The 20,952-nt window shown below is 49.8% G+C and overlaps 1 protein-coding gene across 1 annotated transcript in view; it reads left to right on the top strand.

Annotated features, from left to right (window-relative positions):
• Nucleotides 1-2,154: 2,154 nt before the first annotated feature.
• Nucleotides 2,155-20,952, top strand: part of clpp (caseinolytic mitochondrial matrix peptidase proteolytic subunit) — a 22,374-nt gene continuing 3,576 nt past the window's right edge. The window contains 7 exon segments of the mRNA XM_072490897.1: nt 2,155-2,214; nt 2,217-2,252; nt 8,020-8,121; nt 8,245-8,316; nt 8,406-8,502; nt 11,254-11,441; nt 12,675-12,780. Of these exon segments, the coding sequence (XP_072346998.1) occupies nt 2,170-2,214; nt 2,217-2,252; nt 8,020-8,121; nt 8,245-8,316; nt 8,406-8,502; nt 11,254-11,441; nt 12,675-12,780 (646 nt within the window). The 5' untranslated portion in view covers nt 2,155-2,169.

Below are 20,952 nucleotides of genomic sequence, written 5' to 3'. Positions count from 1 at the left end.
TTTGTGAATACATTCACCACCTGGATGACAGCTTGGAGAACGACCCACCATCATCTTCTGATGGCGCAACTAGGCATGGGTAATAAATCCGTCAAGCTTCTTAACACACACGTATGAATGAAGAAAACTTATGAATGATGAAGCCATTTGGACCAACTTAACACATCCATCAGAACGGTACAGTGATGAATAGCTGAATTAATACTGTTTGAAGAGGAGTCCTGATAAAAGAATGCATCGTCGGGATCATTAGTTATGAGTGGAAATACTCAGCAAGGCCATGAATGTCTGCAATGAAAGACAAGCTGATGTTTCATGAGGAGAATCTTTATGGATAGAGAAGGTTAGGGTTTCAGTTTTAAGCAAACATGCGGTGCTCACTGGTATCTGCAATCGGTGGGCACCACCCCATGGTATATTTTATCTTGTAGACACCAACAATAACATCCTGCATTCTTGTTTTAGGTGGGTGTTGATGTTTATTTTGCGTCCTTCTATTTTTGCTCAGTCAATCCCATGTGCACGGTGACCTGGGGCACTTGTTGCGACAATCTTTGGTTTGGTGACCCTGTGGGGCGGCTTGGTACCATCGGATTGGCCCACATTAGAGAGAAGAAAAGTCAAGTTCAAGTTCACCTACCACTAACATCGTATAGGATGTCGGTGAGACCACATCTGGAGTACTGTGTCCAGTTTTGGTCTCCTTATTTGAGGAAGGATGTGGTGACATTGGAGGCAGTTCAGAGGAGGGTCACCAGATTGATTCCGGGGTGAAGGGGTTGATGTATGAGGAGAGATTAAACCGTTTGGCTTATACTTGCTGGAGTTTAGAAGGATGAGAGAGGATCTGATCGAGGTGTATAAAATATTAATTGGGATTGATAAAGTAAACAGACCAAATGTTCCACCTTGTGGAGCAATCTAGAACGAGAGATCACAGCGAAAGGTTCAGAGGCAGTAGATTTAAAACTGAGATGAGGAGGAACTACTACTCGCACAGGATGGTGAATTTGTGGAACTCGCTGCCCCATAGTGCGGTGAAATCTGAGTCATTAAATGGTTTCAAGAAGGAGATAGATATATTTCTGATTTTTTTGAAAAACAGGTTAAAGAGATATGGGCAACAGGTGGGAGGTGGATTTGAGAGCAGGAAGAGATCAGCCATGATCTGATTGAAATGGTGGAGCAGGCTCGACGGGCTGAATTGAAGACTTCTGCTCCTAATTCCCAGCAGGTCAGGCGGCACATCTGTGATCCCGAAACGCCAACTCTGCTTCTCACTCCATGCACACTGCCGACCTGCTGGGTTTTTCCAGCCGCACCTTCTGTTTGTAATTGCAGATGTGCAGCTGTTGAGCAGTGCCCCTGCCCTGAGCTAGCTCTGCCCTGCCCTGGCTCTACCACTGCCCCGCTGCTGTGGCTGCCTGCCCCTTGCCTTGCTTTTACACTGACCTACACTCCATTCCCACACCTGCCAGCTGGTTAACGTCTGACCTCAGGCAACGGATAATCACATTAGTGAAACAAAGAGGAGCCAGTGGTGCGTCTGGAGGCTGCTGTGGACTGTCTGAGTGCCTGGAGGCTGCTGTGGGCTGTCTGAGTGCCTGGAGGCTGCTGTGGGCTGTCTGGGTGCCTGGAGACTGCTGTGGACTGGCTGGGTGTCTGGAGGCTGCTGTGGACTGTCTGGGTGTTTGCTGTAGACTGTCGAGTATCTGGAGTGTCTCAGTGTCTAGGGGCTGCTGTGAGGTGTCTGGAGGCTGCTGTGAGATGTCTGTGTGTCTGGAGTATCTCAGTGCCTGGGGCTGCCAAGAGGTGTCTGGAGGCTGTGGATTGTTTGGAGGTTGTGGACTGTCTGGGTGTCTGGAGGCGGCTGTGAGGTGTCTGTGTGTCTGGAGTACCTCGGTGTCTAGGGGCTGCTGTGAGATGTCTGGTGTATCTCAGTGTCTGGGGCTGCTGCAAACTCCGCGCTACTCTCTAGTCGGCCAAACACAGGCCTCTCCCCGGCGGCGGGCGGGAACAGCCAGAGTTACTGAAATGGTTGCCGGGGTTCTTGTTGATGACAGCCTGGCAGAGGCCGCTGGAGTTTGGCCGCTCTCCCTCTCCTCTCCTCTACCCCGGCCACCTTCCCCAGGCCGCCTCCGGCCCGACTCCGGGCTAGGCCGCGTTGCCATGGCGAGGCCGCTTCCGGTCCGCGGGCACTTCCGGGTCGGAGGTCGGGGGCAAGCAAGATGCTGCTGGTGCAGAGACTGAGGGTGAGTGGGTGCAGAGGGACTGAGGGGGAGTGGGTGCAGAGGGACTGAGGGGGAGTGGGTGCAGAGGGACTGAGGGGGAGTGGGTGCAGAGGGACTGAGGGGGAGTGGGTGCAGAGGGACTGAGGGGGAGTGGGTGCAGAGGGACTGAGGGGGAGTGGGTGCAGAGGGACTGAGGGGGAGTGGGTGCAGAGGGACTGAGGGGGAGTGGGTGCAGAGGGACTGAGGGGGAGTGGGTGCAGAGGGACTGAGGGGGAGTGGGTGCAGAGGGACTGAGGGGGAGTGGGTGCAGAGGGACTGAGGGGGAGTGGGTGCAGAGGGACTGAGGGGGAGTGGGTGCAGAGGGACTGAGGGGGAGTGGGTGCAGAGGGACTGAGGGGGAGTGGGTGCAGAGGGACTGAGGGGGAGTGGGTGCAGAGGGACTGAGGGGGAGTGGGTGCAGAGGGACTGAGGGGGAGTGGGTGCAGAGGGACTGAGGGGGAGTGGGTGCAGAGGGTCTGAGGGGGAGTGGGTGCAGAGGGTCTGAGGGGGAGTGGGTGCAGAGGGACTGAGGGGGAGTGGGTGCAGAGGGACTGAGGGGGAGTGGGTGCAGAGGGACTGAGGGGGAGTGGGTGCAGAGGGACTGAGGGGGAGTGGGTGCAGAGGGACTGAGGGGGAGTGGGTGCAGAGGGACTGAGGGGGAGTGGGTGCAGAGGGACTGAGGGGGAGTGGGTGCAGAGGGACTGAGGGGGAGTGGGTGCAGAGGGACTGAGGGGGAGTGGGTGCAGAGGGACTGAGGGGGAGTGGGTGCAGAGGGACTGAGGGGGAGTGGGTGCAGAGGGACTGAGGGGGAGTGGGTGCAGAGGGACTGAGGGGGAGTGGGTGCAGAGGGACTGAGGGGGAGTGGGTGCAGAGGGACTGAGGGGGAGTGGGTGCAGAGGGACTGAGGGGGAGTGGGTGCAGAGGGACTGAGGGGGAGTGGGTGCAGAGGGACTGAGGGGGAGTGGGTGCAGAGGGACTGAGGGGGAGTGGGTGCAGAGGGACTGAGGGGGAGTGGGTGCAGAGGGACTGAGGGGGAGTGGGTGCAGAGGGACTGAGGGGGAGTGGGTGCAGAGGGACTGAGGGGGAGTGGGTGCAGAGGGACTGAGGGGGAGTGGGTGCAGAGGGACTGAGGGGGAGTGGGTGCAGAGGGACTGAGGGGGAGTGGGTGCAGAGGGACTGAGGGGGAGTGGGTGCAGAGGGGGTGAGTGGAAGCAGAGTGTGCTGAAGGCAGGGGTGAGGGGGAGCAGACATACACCAAATGCAAACCTCTCAAAAAAAGCCCAAAGCTTCAAATGAACCCACTCTGTTAATCAGGGCTCAGAGCAGAGCGGTCCTGTAAACTTGCAGTTGGACCAGCTGAGTACTGGCTCCGGTCCTGGGACCCCAACACTGCAGGAGGTTGGGAAAGCACTGGAGAAGATGCGGAAAAGAGGTTCGGGTCTGGGTGGCGCTGCCTGAGGGTGAGGAGGAGGCAGGTTCAGCTGAAGCATTCGAAAGGACCTTAGATTGTTAGAACATAAGAACTAGGAGCAGGAGTAGGCCATCTGGCCCCTCGAGCTTGCTCCGCCATTCAGTGAGATCATGGCTGATCTTTTGTGGACTCAGCTCCACTTTCCGGCCTGAACACCATAACCCTTAATCCCTTTATTCATCAAAAAACTATCTATCCTTATCTTAAAACATTTAATGAAGGAGCCTCTACTGCTTCACTGGGCAAAGAATTCCATAGATTCACAACCCTTTGGGCGAAGAAGTTCCTCCTAAACTCAGTCCTAAATCTACTTCCCCTTATTTTGAGGCTATGCCCCCTAGTTCTGCTTTCACCTGCCAGTGGAAACAACCTGCCTGCATCTATCCTATCTATTCCCTTCATAATTTTATATGTTTCTATAAGATCCCCCCTCATCCTTCTAAATTCCAACGAGTACAGTCTCAGTCTACTCAACCTCTCCTCGTAATCCAACCCCTTCAGCTCTGGGATTAACCTAGTGAATCTCCTCTGCACACCCACCAGTGCCAGTACGTCCTTTCTCAAGTAAGGAGACCAAAACTGAACACACTACTCCAGGTGTGGCCTCACTAACACCTTATACAATTGCAGCAGAACCTCCCTAGTCTTAAACTCCATCCCTCTAGCAATGAAGGACAAAATTCCATTCGCCTTCTTAATCACCTGTTGCACCTGTAAACCAACTTTTTGCGACTCATGCACTAGCACACCCAGGTCTCTCTGCACAGAAGCATGTTTTAATATTTTATCATTTAAATAATAATCCCTTTTGCTGTTATTCCTACCAAAATGGATAACCTCACATTTGTCAACATTGTATTCCATCTGCCATACCCTAGCCCATTCACTTAGCCTATCCAAATCCCTCTGCAGACTTCCAGTATCCTCTGCACTTTTTGCTTTACCACTTATCTTAGTGTCGTCTGCAAACTTGGACACATTGCCCTTGGTCCCTAACTCCAAATCATCTATGTAGATTGTGAACAATTGTGGGCCGAACGCTGAGGGACACCACTAGCTACTGATTGCCAATCAGAGAAACACCCATTAATCCCCACTCTTTGCCTTCTATTAATTAACCAATCCTCTATCCATGCTACTACTTTCCCCTTAATGCCATGCAGCTTTATCTTATGCAGCAACCTTTTGTGTGGCACCTTGTCAAAGGCTTTCTGGAAATCCAGATATACCACATCCATTGGCTCCCCGTTATCCACCGCACTGTTAATGTCCTCAAAAAATTCCACTAAATTAGTTAGGCACGACCTGCCCTTTATGAACCCATGCTGCGTCTGCCCAATGGGACAATTTCCATCCAGATGCCTCGCTATTTCTTCCTTGATGATAGATTCCAGCATTTTCCCTACAACCGAAGTTAAGCTCACTGGCCTATAATTACCCGCTTTCTGCCGACCTTTTTTAAACAGTGGTGTCACGTTTGCTAATTTCCAATCTGCCGGGACCACCCCAGAGTCTAGTGAATTTTGGTAAATTATCACTAGTGCGTTTGCAATTTCCCTAGCGATCTCTTTTAGCACTCTGGGATGTGGAGACTTGTCTACCTTTAACCCCATTAGCTTGCCCATCACTACCTCCTTAGTGATAACAATCCTCTCAAGGTCCTCACCTGTCATAGCCTCATTTCCATCAGTCACTGGCATGTTATTTGTGTCTTCCACTGTGAAGACCGACCCCAAAAACCTGTTCAGCTCCTCAGCCATTTCCTCATCTCCCATTATTAAATCTCCCTTCACATCCTCTAAAGAACCAATATTTACATTAGCCACTCTTTTTTGTTTCATATATTTGTAGAAACGTTTACTGAAAATGATGAACGTGCAGGGTTATGGGGAGAAGGTGGTGGGGATGGCACTGGGTGAGTCCATTCGGAGAGCTAGTACAAACACGATGGACCAAATGGCCTCCTTGTGTGCTGTACCGATTCTGTGATTCTGCTGAACCAGAGGTGTCAAGTCTCTCGATGCATGCTTTTCTGGTCCGCTGCGTCTCTGTGTTATATGGACTTGTCTCATTGCACCCAGTGTTCATTCCCTTCCCCATCAGCAATCAGCACAATGACCAGTATTAAGATAGAATATAAAATCTATACAAAGCCAAATGAGAATGTAAGCTGTGAGGAGGCTGCAAAGAGATATAGACCGGTTAAGTGAACATAGAACATTACAGCGCAGTACAGGCCCTTCGGCCCTCGATGTTGCGCCGACCTGTGAAACCACTCTAAAGCCCATCTACACTATTCCCTTATCGTCCATATGTCTATCCAATGACCATTTGAATGCCCTTAGTGTTGGCAAGTCCACTACTGTTGCAGGCAGGGTATTCCACGCCCTTACTACTCTCTGAGTAAAGAACCTACCTCTGACGTCTGTCTTATATCTATCTCCCCTCAATTTAAAGCTATGTCCCCTCGTGCTAGACATCACCATCCGAGGAAAAAGTCTCTCACTGTCCACCCTATCCAATCCTCTGATCATTTGTATGCCTCAATTAAGTCACCTCTTAACCTTCTTCTCTCTAACGAAAACAGCCTCAAGTCCCTCAGCCTTCCCTCATAAGATCTTCCCTCCATACCAGGCAACATTCTGGTAAATCTCCTCTGCACCCTTTCCAATGCTTTCACATCCTTCCTATAATACGGCGACCAGAATTGCACGCAATACTCCAAATGCGGCCGCACCAGAGTTTTGTACAGCTGCAACATGACCTCATGGCTCCGAAACTCAATCCCTCTACCAATAAAAGATAACACACCGTACGCCTTCTTAACAACCCTCTCAACCTGGGTGGCAACTTTCAGGGATCTATGTACATGGACACCGAGATCTCTCTGCTCATCCACACTGCCAAGAATCTTACCATTAGCCCAGTACTCAGTTTTCCTGTTTTTCCTTCCACAATGAATCACCTCACACTTTTCTGCATTAAACTCCATTTGCCACCTCTGAGTGGATAATAGGGTTCCAGATGGAGTATCATGTAAAGAAGTGTGAGGTTATTCACTGTGGTCTTAACAATGGAAAAGCAGAATGTTTTTCGAAAGGTGAGAAACTTGTCAATGTTGATGTTCAGAGAGACTGGGTGTACTTGTACAGAGAACACAAAGTTAATATGTCGGTACAGTCAGCAATTAGGAGAAAGTAAATGGCGCAAGGGGATTGGTGGACAGGAATAAAGAAGTTTTACAATTGTACGGGGTTTTACTGACAACACATCTGGAGTAATGTGTGCTGCTTTGGTCTCCATGTTTAAGGAAGGATATACTCGCATTGCGGCCAGTCAGGTTCACTACATTGGTCGCTGGGTTGACCTGTGATAAGAGTAAATTGGGTCTATATTATCTGGAGTTCAGAAGAGTGAGAGATGGTCTCAGTGAAACATTATAAATTTTGACAGGGTGGCTACTGAGAGGATGTTCTGCCTGGCTGGGGAATTTATAACACGGGGGCACAGTTCATGAATGAGACACTCCTGGTGCAACACTAATTAATAGAGACCAGGAAAATTGCAGTTTTAACCATGGCAGAGGGTGAGATGTTGGAATTGGAGGCCTGGGTTTGTGAGACTATCAGGTGAGGTCAATGTGAGGCAACGGGGGACGGTTTAGCTCAGTGGGCTAGCCAGCTGGTTCGTGATGCGGTGCGAGGCCCGCAGCGCGGGTTCAATTCCCGTACCGGCTGAGGTTCTTTTTTTTAAAAAATTTATTGTACCCAATTCATTTTGCTTTTCCAATTTGGGGCAATTTAACGTGGCCAATCCACCTACCCTGCACATCTTTGGGCTGTGGGGGTGAGACCCACGCAAACACGGGGAGAATGTGCAAACTCCACACGGACAGTGACCCGGGGCCGGGATCGAACCTGGGACCTTGGCGCCGTAAGGCAGCCGTGCTAACCACTGTGCCACCGTGCTGCCCTAGCTGGATAACTCTAGCAAAGAGCAGAGACAGATAAGAGAGGCCGAATGGCCTCCTTCAGAAAGATTTGATGATTGATCTTGACTGTGATCTTTGCAGTGACAAATATTGGGGACGGGCACAAAGTGAACTTCTCAGGTTTGGTTAAGATATGGTGACTAGAGTCACCGCCTGGGGTGAGAAGCAGCAATAAGCCTCGAGGGGAACGTGCAGGAGTTCTGAATCAGTAAGCGCTTGATGTTCAACACCTTTTTAAATGCATTGTAATATTTATCACCATTTCTTTGTATCTGTTTATTATCTAGACGTTCGTGCAACATTCTGGGCCGCTGATCACAGGATGCAGGACGATTCATCAGACACCAAGCTGTAGCCACCCATTAATTCCCATCGTCATCGAACAGACAGTAAGTGTTTCAATGGGATGGCGGTTTCTTGGCAACGTATCCTGGGTTTCCCCCCCACCGGTCATGGAGAACATCCAGCTTGTGCACGTTCTCAGTTTTTAATCGTTGTCTTTCCTTTCCCAGGGCCGTGGAGAGAGAGCTTACGATATCTATTCACGATTGTTAAGGGAAAGGATTATTTGTGTTATGGGACCGGTGAGTGCTTGTGTCTCTTCGATGCCACGGAGGGTTTTTTCCCCCCCTGTGACAGTCTTGGTTGAGTTTAATAATTGTGTTTCTCTCAGATAGACGATACTATCGCCAGCCTAGTGATTGCCCAGCTCTTGTTCCTTCAGTCAGAGAGCAATAAGAAGCCAATCCACATGTACATCAACAGTCCAGGTGAGCTGGGCTTTGTGTGTCCCTGTCTTTGTTTCAGATGTAAGTTTCTTGGGGACGGTTCGGCGAGGACCTCGCTCCCGCCGCTGCCTGCTTGCCTTTCATGTCCCCGACTAACGTCACCAACCAGGGAGAAGCAGACCCAGTGATTCGAACCGCATTTCACAAGGTCTGTGATTGTTCCGTATACACTGCCGCCCGATGTGTTTGCGGTTTTCTATTTCTCGACAGGGACAGATACTGCTCCCTGTGCTTGGATGTAACGTACAGGATAATCGCTCACTTGGAGCCAGGTTTGCTTTCCAGCTGTGGCAATGGGTAGCATCTGAATTGGTCGGTTCAAGGTTCACTCCGGAGACTACACAAAGTCCAGGGTGGGAGAATGCTGAAGTGCATGAAACCCTGTCTGCTATCCCTGCTGGATGTAAAAGATCCCCTGGTACGATTTTGGAGAGGAACAGGATTATCCCCCGTGTCCTGGCCAGTATTTCTATCCTTCACCCAACATCACGGAAACAGACTATCTGCTCATTGTCACACTGCAATTTGTGGGGGCTTATTGTGCGTACATTTCCCACATTGTAGCAGTTTTTAAAAAGAAAATGTATTTTATTCCAAACATGTATCAAAACAGGTTACAGCAAATAAACATCCCGGGAAACGTACTTCCCAGCAATCAACTATACAGTCTGTACAGATTATTTCCCCTTTTTCACCCCCCCCCCCCCCTCCCCCCGCAACAAACAGCTCCTCAAACACGGTCACAAACATCCCCCACCTTTCCTCAAACCCCCCTGAACTCATACTTTATCTTCTCCAACCGCAGGAAGTCGTACAGGTCACGCCGCCAAGCTGCTCCCCCCGGTGGCGATGCCGACCGCCACTCCAGCAAAATTCCCCGCCGTGCAATCAGAGAGGCGAAGGCCACAACATCAGCCTTCCTCCTCTCCATGAGCTCCGGCTTCTCTGAAACCCCAAATATCGCACCAAAGGGTCAAGGTCCACCTCCTCCTCCACTATCCTGGCTAAAACCACGAACACTCCCGCCCAGAATCTTCCCAATTTTTCATAACCCCAAAACATGTGCACATGATTCGCAGGCCCAAGCCCACACGTCTCGCACTTACCTTCTACCCCTGAAAGAACCCACTCATTCTCGCCCGAGTCATATGCACCCTATGCCCCGTCTTAAACTGTATCAGGCTCATCCTTGCACAAGAGGAGGTCCCGTTTACTCTTCGCAGTGCCTCACTCCATACTCCCCAATTGATCTCCCCTCCCAACTCCGCTTCCCATTTCTTCTTGATCTTCACCACCCGCTCACCTCCCTGCTCCCCCAGCCACTTGTATATGTTCCCAATTCTTCCCTCCCCTTCTACATCCGGAAGCAACAGTTGCTCCAGCAGGGTGTATCCCGGCAACCTGGGGAACCCCCTACATTGTAGCAGTGACTACACTTCAAAATTGTTTCATTGTCTGTAAAGCACTTTGGGACTCCTGAGGTTGTGAAAAATACTAGATAAATGCAAGTCTTTTTCCTTATTGTGAGGTGTTGTCACTCCTGCTCCTGCGTTTAGCTTTATTGAGAAAGAGGGAGGTGAGGGACTGAAAGACAATAGTGAGCCAGGGAGTAATGTTAGTGGTTGTGGAGCATAACAGAAGGGAAAATGGTTCCTCCGTTTAGAGGACAGAGGAAGAAGCAATCTTGATTTTAAAAAAAATATTTGATTCCTTTCAAAGCCAATGATTGATTTATTGTCACATGTACTGAAGTACAGTGAAAAGCATTTTCCTGCGGCCAAGGGGGCGTACACAGTAGGCAGAAAGAATATTCAAAGTACAACGACAAACAGTGATTGGTTACAGTGTGGAACAAGGGGCCAAACAAAGCAGATACATGAGCAAGAGAAGCATAGGGCGTCGTGAATAGTGTTCTTACAGGGAACAGATCAACCCGAGGGGGGAGTCGTTGAGGAGTCTTGTAGCTGTGGGGAAGAAGCTGTTCCCATGTCTGGATGTGCGGGTCTTCAGACTTCTGTATCTTCTGCCTGATGGAAGGGTCTGGAAGAGGGCAACGCCAGGGCAATGTGCAGAGTGGGCGGGGCAAACCTTTAATCCATCTTCTTGCTTGCTCCAAAAACCAATTTAAATTCAAATTGACTCCAGTTCATTTCCCCACAAGAGAGACATACCAGATCAAAGCTGACAAGAACAGGCATCGCACCTGATCTTGGGCCTGATCCTATTGATCTTAGCCGAAAGGCTAAAAAGCGATGTCAGTGCATTGGGGTTACAAGGGAAAGCAGGCTGTTGAATGGTCTGAGTGGCTGGGATACAAGACAGTACCTGTCCCCACGGGATCGCTCCCCCCTGGTGTACTGCCCCAACTCATTCCAGTGTTCCCTATTTGCTGTTCAGTGTCTGTGTTTTCGTTTTGCCCAACCTGTGTAAGTAATAATAATCACTTATTGTCACAAGTAGGCTTCAATGAAGTTACTGTGAAAAGCCCCTAGTCACCACATTCCGGCATCTGTTCGGGGAGGCCGGTATGGGAATTGAACCTGCGCTGCTTGCATTGTTCTGCATTACAAGCCAGCTGTTTAGCCCACTGTGCTAAACCAGCCCCACGTGGTGTGGTGACTGTGTTTTCATTTTGCCCTGCCTGTGTAAGTGGTGTGGTGACTGTGTTTTCTTTTTGCCCTGCCTGTGTAAGTGGTGTGGTGACTGTGTTTTCTTTTCGCTCTCCCCGTGTAGGTGGCGTGGTGACTGCTGGCCTGGCTATTTACGACACCATGCAGTACATTCTGAACCCTATCTCCACATGGTGCGTCGGGCAGGCTGCCAGCATGGGCTCCTTGCTTCTGGCCGCCGGCTGCCCAGGAATGAGGCACTCCCTCCCTAACGCACGCATCATGATTCACCAGCCCTCAGGAGGGGCATCTGTAAGTACTGAGAGTAGCGGCCTAGTCCCATCCCCGAGTTGTGTGATGTTCTATTCATATTACACGCATTCCTTTGGAAACACCATTCTTAGATGAAAGAAATAAGTGGTTTTGGTTTAATACCATGGGAGGATGCCGGCTCTATCTGTCTTAATGTCCAGGAGCGAGGTTTGAAATCAGTGTTCGGATTCCGTGCCAAGTGATTTCAACAGAGGAAGAGACCTTTGAGTCCTTCGATCCTGTTCCATCATTCAATGAGATCAGGACTGCTCTGCTTCTTAACTCCATTGAAGCACCTTGTTCCATTTACCCAACCCCGCCAACCCCTGGGTTTCACTCCCTGGAGCATATCTTCCTCGCTCAGCACTCAGTGGTGAACAGTGCTGCCTGTGTCCGTGTTGGTCGCTCCAACCTCTTGCCTCAAAAGGTCTGGCTCCATTGCTCCATTATAATCCAGGCTTGCGTATCGATGCAGGGAGTGCAACACTGTCTGAGATGCAGGCATTTGGGTGGATTTTTAAAACTGCCCTGGCACCATTCGAAGGAGAGCATGGTGTCCTCGGTATCCTGGACAACGGTTCCTCCATCTTCAACCAAAAATCCTGATCCACTGTTTTTGCTTCAGTGCAAAATACTGCGGATGCTGTAAATCTGAAATTTAACCAGAGAGCTCTGTTGAGACAGCAGCATCTCCGGAGAGAGGGACAGAGTTAATGTTTCGAGTCCAGAAGAGGACTCAGATTGGAATTGAAATGTTGACTCCATTTCTCTCTCCACAGATGCTGTCAAACACACCAGTGCTATCTGCTTCTCTCTCCACTGCCGATCTGATTGCAGTTAGTGGGATCTTGCTCTGTACAAAATGGCAGCCAGCGTTTGCCTTCACAATTGCTGCATTTCAGAGGAGATCATTGTGCGATGTTTTGCCGCTTTACTAGAATCACCATTCTGGGGTAAAGCCTTTTGTGCGTCATTCCCTCACCTCTGCCCTGCCATTGGTGTCCATGTCGCACTCCAGAATTCCCCGAACCCCTCCCACACACCCCAGAATATTCTAATTTGCGGTCCAGTGTTGGTTGAATTGAGGGTGGTGATCAGCATACTGTGGGCTTTGAGCAGGGATAGGGTGAGGGAAGGGTGGTGGGGCAGACAGTTTTGAGAGACTGAGCTTCGAGGGGGTCACAAACGTGCACTGAAGAAATCTAATGGCTGGTTCTGATGCCTCCTTCACAGGGCCAGGCCACTGACATCGCTATACAGGCGGAGGAGATTCTCAAGATCAAAAGACAGATTAATCATATTTATGCCAAGCACACTAAGCAGATGCTGTCAGTGATTGGTAAGTGCTGGATATCGGTATCATTTCAATTCTTGGCTGGTGTTGCAGTATCAGTAATTGGTGGAATAATTCACCATTCCCCCCCACTCCAGCGATGTATTTCCAAGTCAGGACGGTGTGTGGCTTGGAGGGGAACTTGATGGGGTTCCCATGTGTCTTCTGCCCTTGTCCTTCTAGGTGGTAGAGGTCGCGGGTTTGCAAAGTGCTTTGGATGGTGAGCTGCTGCAGTTTATCTCCTGTCCAGAGCACACTGCTGCCATTGTGCACCATTGATGGAGGGAATTAATTGATGACCCGGTTGATGGGGTGCTGATCAAGTGGGGATTCTTTGACCTCTACGGAGCCGAGCTGTTTGACTGTCGGGGCAAAACTGTAGACCTGACTACACTGGGATAGAGAGATGGAAAAATCTGCCAGAGTTTCTACGGGAAGCTCCATGTAGGCATTGGGTGAAAGAAGGATCTGGCTCAGCTGTGATGCCCCCCTTGGTTGGATAGCGCACCCACATTCACTATTGTAAGAATGGCCACTTCCGCAAAGGGATTGTTGTTACCATGGGGATGTCGAGAGCTGCGACCAACACCTTCAGATGAGGAAATAGTGACAAGCCATTTATTTAAAGCGATTGGATTGAGAGGTTGTTCTGAGTCGTCACGTTTTCCTAGAGGGGGGGATCTCACTGAAACCTATAAAATTCTAACGGGACCGGACAGGGCTGGTGCAGGAAGGATGTTCCTGATGGTGGGGGTGTCCAGAACCAGGGGGCACAGTTTGAGGCCATGGGGGAGACCATTTCGGACTGAGATGGCCACAGGAGCCCACAAGCATTGCGCAGGTCAAGGACACACAGCCTGAGTGAGAGAGATACAGACCGAGTGAGAATTTGGTAATTTGGTGCAGTGAGGTAACCAGGAAAGGTAAGTGGTTAATCTAATTTTGCTGTTTTTCAGTTAAAAGTGCAGGGTAGTGTCTGATTGGCTGAAGCTGCCCCCACCCTAATTGCTGAGAGGCAGTTATCTGGCACCTGAGGCCTGTTAAGGGGCACAAAGGTACACATTGTATTCTTCTCTTTGAAGTTTTAGTGTGAGTCATCCTAAAGTCTGTATAAAAGACAGACAGAAAGCGCACATTAGTAAGCATTGCGCAGGTCAAGGACACACAGCCTGAGTGAGAGAGATACAGACCGAGTGAGAATTTGGTGCAGTGAGGTAATTCGGTGAAGAGTGGGAAAAGGTGCTTTTTCCCTACTGTTTTGTTCTCTCTCTTTCTTCGGGCCTAATTTCGGGAGCCGTTCGGAGGAGGAGGAGCAGTCTCTGTGAGTATAAAAACCTAACGGAAACTTCCTGTTTTCCAGTTTTTTTCCCCAAAAGTGACGTCAGAGGGAAGCTGTGATCTGAGTGGTTGATAGCAAATCTGCCCCAAATTTTAAAAAAACACAGCTAAACTCATAAACTTAAATTAAACTAATTAATTAATTAGTGATGGCTGGTCAGGTGATGTGCTTGAGCTGCTTGATGTGGGAGCTGGCAGATCCCATTGCGAGCTGCAGCGACCACATCTGCAGTAAGTGTTGGCTGCTCGAAGAGCTCCGGCTCAGAGTTGATGAGCTGGAGTCTGAGCTTCAAACACTGAGGCACATCCGGGAGGGGGAGACTTACCTGGACACTGTGTTTCAGGAGGCAGTCACACCTGTCAGAGTAAGTAGTTTAAATCCTGCCAGTGTCCAGGGACAGCAGGGTGTGACTGCAAGTCAGGCAGGTAAAGGGAACCAGCAGTCAGGAACTCCAGAGCCTCAGCCCTTGACTCTGTCCAACAGGTATGAGGCACTTGCTCCCTGTGTGGATGGCGAACAGGGCTGCAGGAAGGATGAGTCAGCTGACCAAGGCACCATGGATCAGCAGGCCATTCAAGGGGAGGGAGTAAATAGGCAAGTTGTAGTTGTAGGGGATTCTATTATCAGGGGGATAGATAGTATCCTTTGTGAGCAGGATAAAGAGTCCCGCATGGTATGTTGCCTGCCCGGTGCTAGGGTACGGGACATCTCTGACCGGCTTGAAAGGATACTGGAGAGGAGGGGGAGGATCCAGTTGTTGTGGTCCATGTCGGTACCAACAACATAGGCAAGTCTAGGAAAGAGGACCTGTTTAGAGATTATAAAGAGCTAGGATTCAAATTAAAAAACAGGTCCTCAAGGGTCATAATCTCCGGATTACTGCCCGAGCCACGTGCAAATTGGCATAGGGAGGCAAGAATAAGGGAAGTTAACACGTGGCTGAAAGAGTGGTGTGGGAAAGAGGGGTTCCTTTTCATGGGACACTGGCATCAGTTTTGGGACAGGGGGGGACCTATACTGTTGGGATGGTCTCCACCTGAACCGAGCTGGGACCAGTGTTCTGGCGAAAAGAATAAATAGGGTGGTCAATAGGACTTTAAACTAAAGATTGGGGGGGAAGGGAAAGTCAGGGAACCAAGAGGTGAAGTAATCAGTGGGAAGCGTAGCTGCTTAGGAATACAAAAAAGCACAAAACGACAGAACACAGGAGAGGTTACGATAGTCCCCATCCCACAAAATATGACACAGTGTATGGAAAGGCTCAGTAAACCAAGGTCCACCACACTAAGAAAACAAAAAGGGACGGTCAATAGAGAATTAAAGGTGCTATATTTAAATGCGCGCAGTGCACGGAACAAGGTAGATGAGCTTGTGGCCCAGATTGTGACTGGCAGGTATGATGTGGTAGGCATCACAGAGACATGGTTGCAGGGGGTTCAGGACTGGCATTTAAACATCCAGGGATTCACAACCTATCGAAAAGACAGGGAGGTGGGCAGAGGGGGCGGGGTTGCCTTGTTAATTAGGAATGAAATTAAATCAATAGCACTAAACGACATAGGGTCAGATGATGTGGAGTCTGTGTGGGTAGAGTTGAGGAACCACAAAGGCAAAAAAACCATAATGGGAGTTATGTACAGGCTTCCTAACAGTGGCCAGGACCGGGGGCACAAAATGCACCACAAAATAGAAAGTGCATGTCAGAAAGGCAAGGTCACAGTGATCATGGGGGATTTCAATATGCAGGTGGACTGGGTAAATAATGCTGCCAGTGGACCCAAGGAAAGGGAATTAATTGAATGTTTACAGGAGGGCTTTTTGGAACAGCTTGTGATGGAGCCCACGAGGGAACAGGCCATTCTGGACTTAGTGTTATGTAATGAGCCAGACTTGATTAAAGATCTTAAAGTAAGGGAGCACTTAGGAGGCAGTGATCATAATATGGTAGAATTCAATCTGCAATTTGAAAGAAAGAAGGTAGAATCAGATATAAAGGTGTTACAGTTAAATAAAGGTAACTACAGGGGCATGAGGGAGGAACTGACGAAAATCGACTGGGAGCAGAGCCTAGTGGGAAAGACAGTAGAACAGCAATGGCAGGAGTTTCTGGGAGTAATTGAGGACACAGTGCAGAGGTTCATCCCAAAGAAAAGAAAGGTTATCAGAGGGGGGATTAGGCAGCCATGGCTGACAAAGGAAGTTAGGGAATGCATCAAAGCAAAAGAGAAAGCCTATAATGTGGCAAAGAGTAGTGGGAAGTCAGAAGATTGGGAAGGCTACAAAAACAAACAGAGGATAACAAAGAGAGAAATAAGGAAAGAGAGGATCAAATATGAAGGTAGGCTAGCCAGTAACATTAGGAATGATAGTAAAAGTTTCTTTAAATACATTAAAAACAAACGGGAGGCAAAAGTTGACATTGGGCCGCTCCAAAATGACGCTGGTAATTTTGTGATGGGAGACAAGGAAATAGCTGAGGAACTAAATAAGCACTTTGCGTCAGTCTTCACAGTAGAAGACATGAGTAATATCCCAACAATTCCGGAGAGTCAGGGGGCAGAGTTGAATATGGTAGCCATCACAAAGGAGAAAGTGCTAGAGAAACTAAGAGGTCTAAAAATTGATAAATCTCTGGGCCCAGATGGACTACATCCTAGAGTTCTAAAGGAGATAGCTGAAGAAATAGTGGAGGCGTTAGTTATGATCTTTCAAAAGTCACTGGAGTCCGGGAAAGTCCCAGAGGATTGGAAAATCGCTGTTGTAACCCCCCTGTTCAAGAAGGGAACAAGGAAAAAGATGGAAAATTATAGGCCAATTAGCCTAACCTCGGTTGTTGGCAAGATTCTAGAATCCATTGTTAAGGATGAGATTTCTAAATTCTTGGAAGTGCAGGGTCAGATTAGGACAAGTCAGCATGGATTTAGTAAGGGGAGGTCGTGCCTGACAAACCTGTTAGAGTTCTTTGAAGAGATAACAAATAGGTTAGACCAAGGAGAGCCAATGGATGTTATCTATCTTGACTTCCAAAAGGCCTTTGATAAGGTGCCTCAGGGAGACTGCTGAGTAAAATAAGGGCCCATGGTATTCGAGGCAAGGTACTAACATGGATTGACGATTGGCTGTCAGGCAGAAGGCAGAGAGTTGGGATAAAAGGTTCTTTTTCGGAATGGCAACCGGTGACGAGTGGTGTCCCGCAGGGTTCAGTGTTGGGGCCACAGCTGTTCTCTTTATATATTAACGATCTAGATGACGGGACTGGGGGCATTCTGGCTAAGTTTGCTGATGATACAAAGATAGGTGGAGGGGCAGGTAGTATGGAGGAGGTGGGGAGGCTGCAGAAAGATTTAGACAGTTTAGGAGAGTGGTCCAAGAAATGGCTGATGAAATTCAACGTGGCCAAGTGCGAGGTCTTGCACTCTGGAAAAAAGAATAGAGGCATGGACTATTTTCTAAACGGTGACAAAATTCATAATGCTGAAGTGCAAAGGGACTTAGGAGTCCTAGTCCAGGATTCTCTAAAGGTATACTTGCAGGTTGAGTCCGTAATTAAGAAAGCAAATGCAATGTTGTCATTCATCTCAAGAGGCTTGGAATATAAAAGCAGGGATGTACTTCTGAAGCTTTATAAAGCATTAGTTAGGCCTCATTTAGAATACTGTGAGCAATTTTGGGCCCCACTCCTCAGGAAGGACATACTGGCACTGGAGCGGGTCCAGCGGAGATTCACACGGATGATCCCAGGAATGGTAGGCCTAACATACGCTGAACGTCTGAGGATCCTGGGATTATATTCATTGGAGTTTAGGAGGTTGAGGGGAGATCTAATAGAAACTTACAAGATAATGAATGGCTTAGATAGGGTGGATGTAGGGAAGTTGTTTCCATTAGCAGGGGAGACTAGGACCCGGGGGCACAGCCTTAGAATAAAAGGGAGTCACTTTAGAACAGAGATGAGGAGAAATTTCTTCAGCCAGAGAGTGGTGGGTCTGTGGAATTCATTGCCACAGAGGGCGGTGGAGGCCGGGACGTTGAGTGTCTTTAAGACAGAAGTTGATAAATTCTTGATTTCTCGAGGAATTAAGGGCTATGGAGAGAGAGCGGGTAAATGGAGTTGAAATCAGCCATGATTGAATGGTGGGGTGGACTCGATGGGCTGAATGGCCTTACTTCCGCTCCTATGTCTTATGGTCTTAAGGAGGTAGTTGAGGCCAAAACATTGAATGTTTTCAAGAAGGAATTAGATCGAGCTCTTGAGGCAAAAGGGATCAAAGGATATGGGGGGGAAGTGGGAAAGGTTCCTGAATTGCATGATCAGCCGTGATCATCGATCAGAGTAGAAAGGCCAAACGGCCTCCTTCTGCTCCTATTTTCTATGTACACGGCTCAAGGGGCAAGGTTCAAAGTACATGCCCTAGAGCTGATAGTTGGTGCCTTTGGTAACCAAGAAATTTGCTTCTTGTAGCCAAAAATATTATAAACCGTAACAGGCCCATAGCAATTGACAGGAGTGTTCAGAGGTCTCCCTGTCGGTCAACAGGTGATTGTAGCTGCCCTAAGTTTCCATTAAAGTACAGTGGTTAGCACTGTTGCTTCACAGCGCCAGGGTCCCAGGTTCGATTCCTTACTTGGGTCACTGTCTGCGCGGAGTGTGCGCTGTGCGGAGTGTGCGCTGTGCGGAGTGTGCGCTGTGCGGAGTGTGCGCTGTGCGGAGTGTGCGCTGTGCGGAGTGTGCGCTGTGCGGAGTGTGCGCTGTGCGGAGTGTGCGCTGTGCGGAGTGTGCGCTGTGCGGAGTGTGCGCTGTGCGGAGTGTGCGCTGTGCGGAGTGTGCGCTGTGCGGAGTGTGCGCTGTGCGGAGTGTGCGCTGTGCGGAGTGTGCGCTGTGCGGAGTGTGCGCTGTGCGGAGTGTGCGCTGTGCGGACTGTGCGCTGTGCGGACTGTGCGGAGTGTGCGCTGTGCGGAGTGTGCGCTGTGCGGAGTGTGCGCTGTGCGGAGTGTGCGCTGTGCGGAGTGTGCGCTGTGCGGAGTGTGCGCTGTGCGGAGTGTGCGCTGTGCGGAGTGTGCGCTGTGCGGAGTGCGCGCTGTGCGGAGTGCGCGCTGTGCGGAGTGCGCGCTGTGCGGAGTGCGCGCTGTGCGGAGTGCGCGCTGTGCGGAGTGCGCGCTGTGCGGAGTGCGCGCTGTGCGGAGTGCGCGCTGTGCGGAGTGCGCGCTGTGCGGAGTGCGCGCTGTGCGGAGTGCGCGCTGTGCGGAGTGCGCGCTGTGCGGAGTGCGCGCTGTGCGGAGTGCGCGCTGTGCGGAGCGCGCGCTGTGCGGAGCGCGCGCTGTGCGGAGCGCGCGCTGTGCGGAGCGCGCGCTGTGCGGAGCGCGCGCTGTGCGGAGCGCGCGCTGTGCGGAGCGCGCGCTGTGCGGAGCGCGCGCTGTGCGGAGCGTGCGCTGTGCGGAGCGTGCACGTTCTCCCCGTGTCTGCGTGGGTTTCCTCCGGGTGCTCCGGTTTCCTCCCACAAGTCCCGAAAGGCGTGTTTATTAGGTGAATTGGACATTCTGAATTCTCCCTCCGTACCCGAACATAGAACATTACAGCGCAGTGCAGGCCCTTCGGCCCTCGATGTTGCACCGACCTGTGAAACCACTCTCAAACCCATCTATTCCCTTATCGTCCATATGTCTATCCAATGACCATTTGAATGCCCTTAGTGTTGGCGAGTCCAGTACTGTTGCAGGCAGGGCATTCCACGCCCTTACTACTCTGAGTAAAGAACCTACCTCTGACATATGTCCTATATCTATCTCCCCTCAATTTAAAGCTATGTCCCCTCGTGCTAGACATCACCATCCGAGGGAAAAGGCTCTCACTGTCCACCCTATCCAATCCTCTGATCATTTTGTATGCCTCAATTAAGTCACCTCTTAACCTTCTCTCTAACGAAAACAGCCTCAAGCCCCTCAGCCTTTCCTCATAAGATCTTCCCTCCATACCAGGCAACATTCTGGTAAATCTCCTCTGTACCCTTTCCAATGCTTCCACATCCTTCCTATAATGAGGCGACCAGAATTGCACGCAATACTCCAAATGCAGCTGCACCAGAGTTTTGTACAGCTGCAACATGGCCTCATGACTCCGAAACTCAATCACTCTACCAATAAAAGCTAACACACCGTACGCCTTCTTAACAACCCTCTCAACCTGGGTGGCAACTTTTAGGGATCTATGTACATGGACACCGAGATCTCTCTGCTCATCCACACTGTCAAGAATCTTACCATTAGCCCAGTACTCTGTCTTCCTGTCATTCCTTCCAAAATGAATCACCTCACACTTTTCTGCATTAAACTCCATTTGCCACCTCTCAGCCCAGCGCTGCAGCTTATCTGTGTCCCTCTGTAACTTGTAACATCCTTCCGCATTGTCCACAACTCCACCGACTTTAGTGTCATCTGCAAATTTACTCACCCATCCTTCTACGCCCTCCTCCAGGTCATTTATAAAAATGACAAACAGCAGTGGCCCCAAAACAGATCCTTGTGGTACACCACTAGTAACTGAACTCCAGTCTGAACATTTCCCATCAACCACCACCCTTTGTCTTCTTCCAGCTAGCCAATTTCTGATCCAAACTGCTAAATCACCCTGAATCCCATGCCTCCGTATTTTCTGCAGTAGCCTACCGTGGGGAACCTTATCAAATGCTTTACTGAAATCCATATACACCACATCAACTGCTTTACCCTCATCCACCTGTTTGGTCACCTTCCGAAAGAACTCAATAAGATTTGTGAGGCATGACCTACCCTTCACAAAACCGTGTTGACTATCTCTAATCAAATTATTCCTTTCCAGATGA

This window comes from Scyliorhinus torazame, chromosome 27 (genome assembly GCF_047496885.1).
Source record: "Scyliorhinus torazame isolate Kashiwa2021f chromosome 27, sScyTor2.1, whole genome shotgun sequence".
Taxonomy (NCBI): domain Eukaryota; kingdom Metazoa; phylum Chordata; class Chondrichthyes; order Carcharhiniformes; family Scyliorhinidae; genus Scyliorhinus; species Scyliorhinus torazame.
Note: the sequence above shows the minus strand (reverse complement) of the source record. Positions and strands in the feature narration are given on the sequence as shown.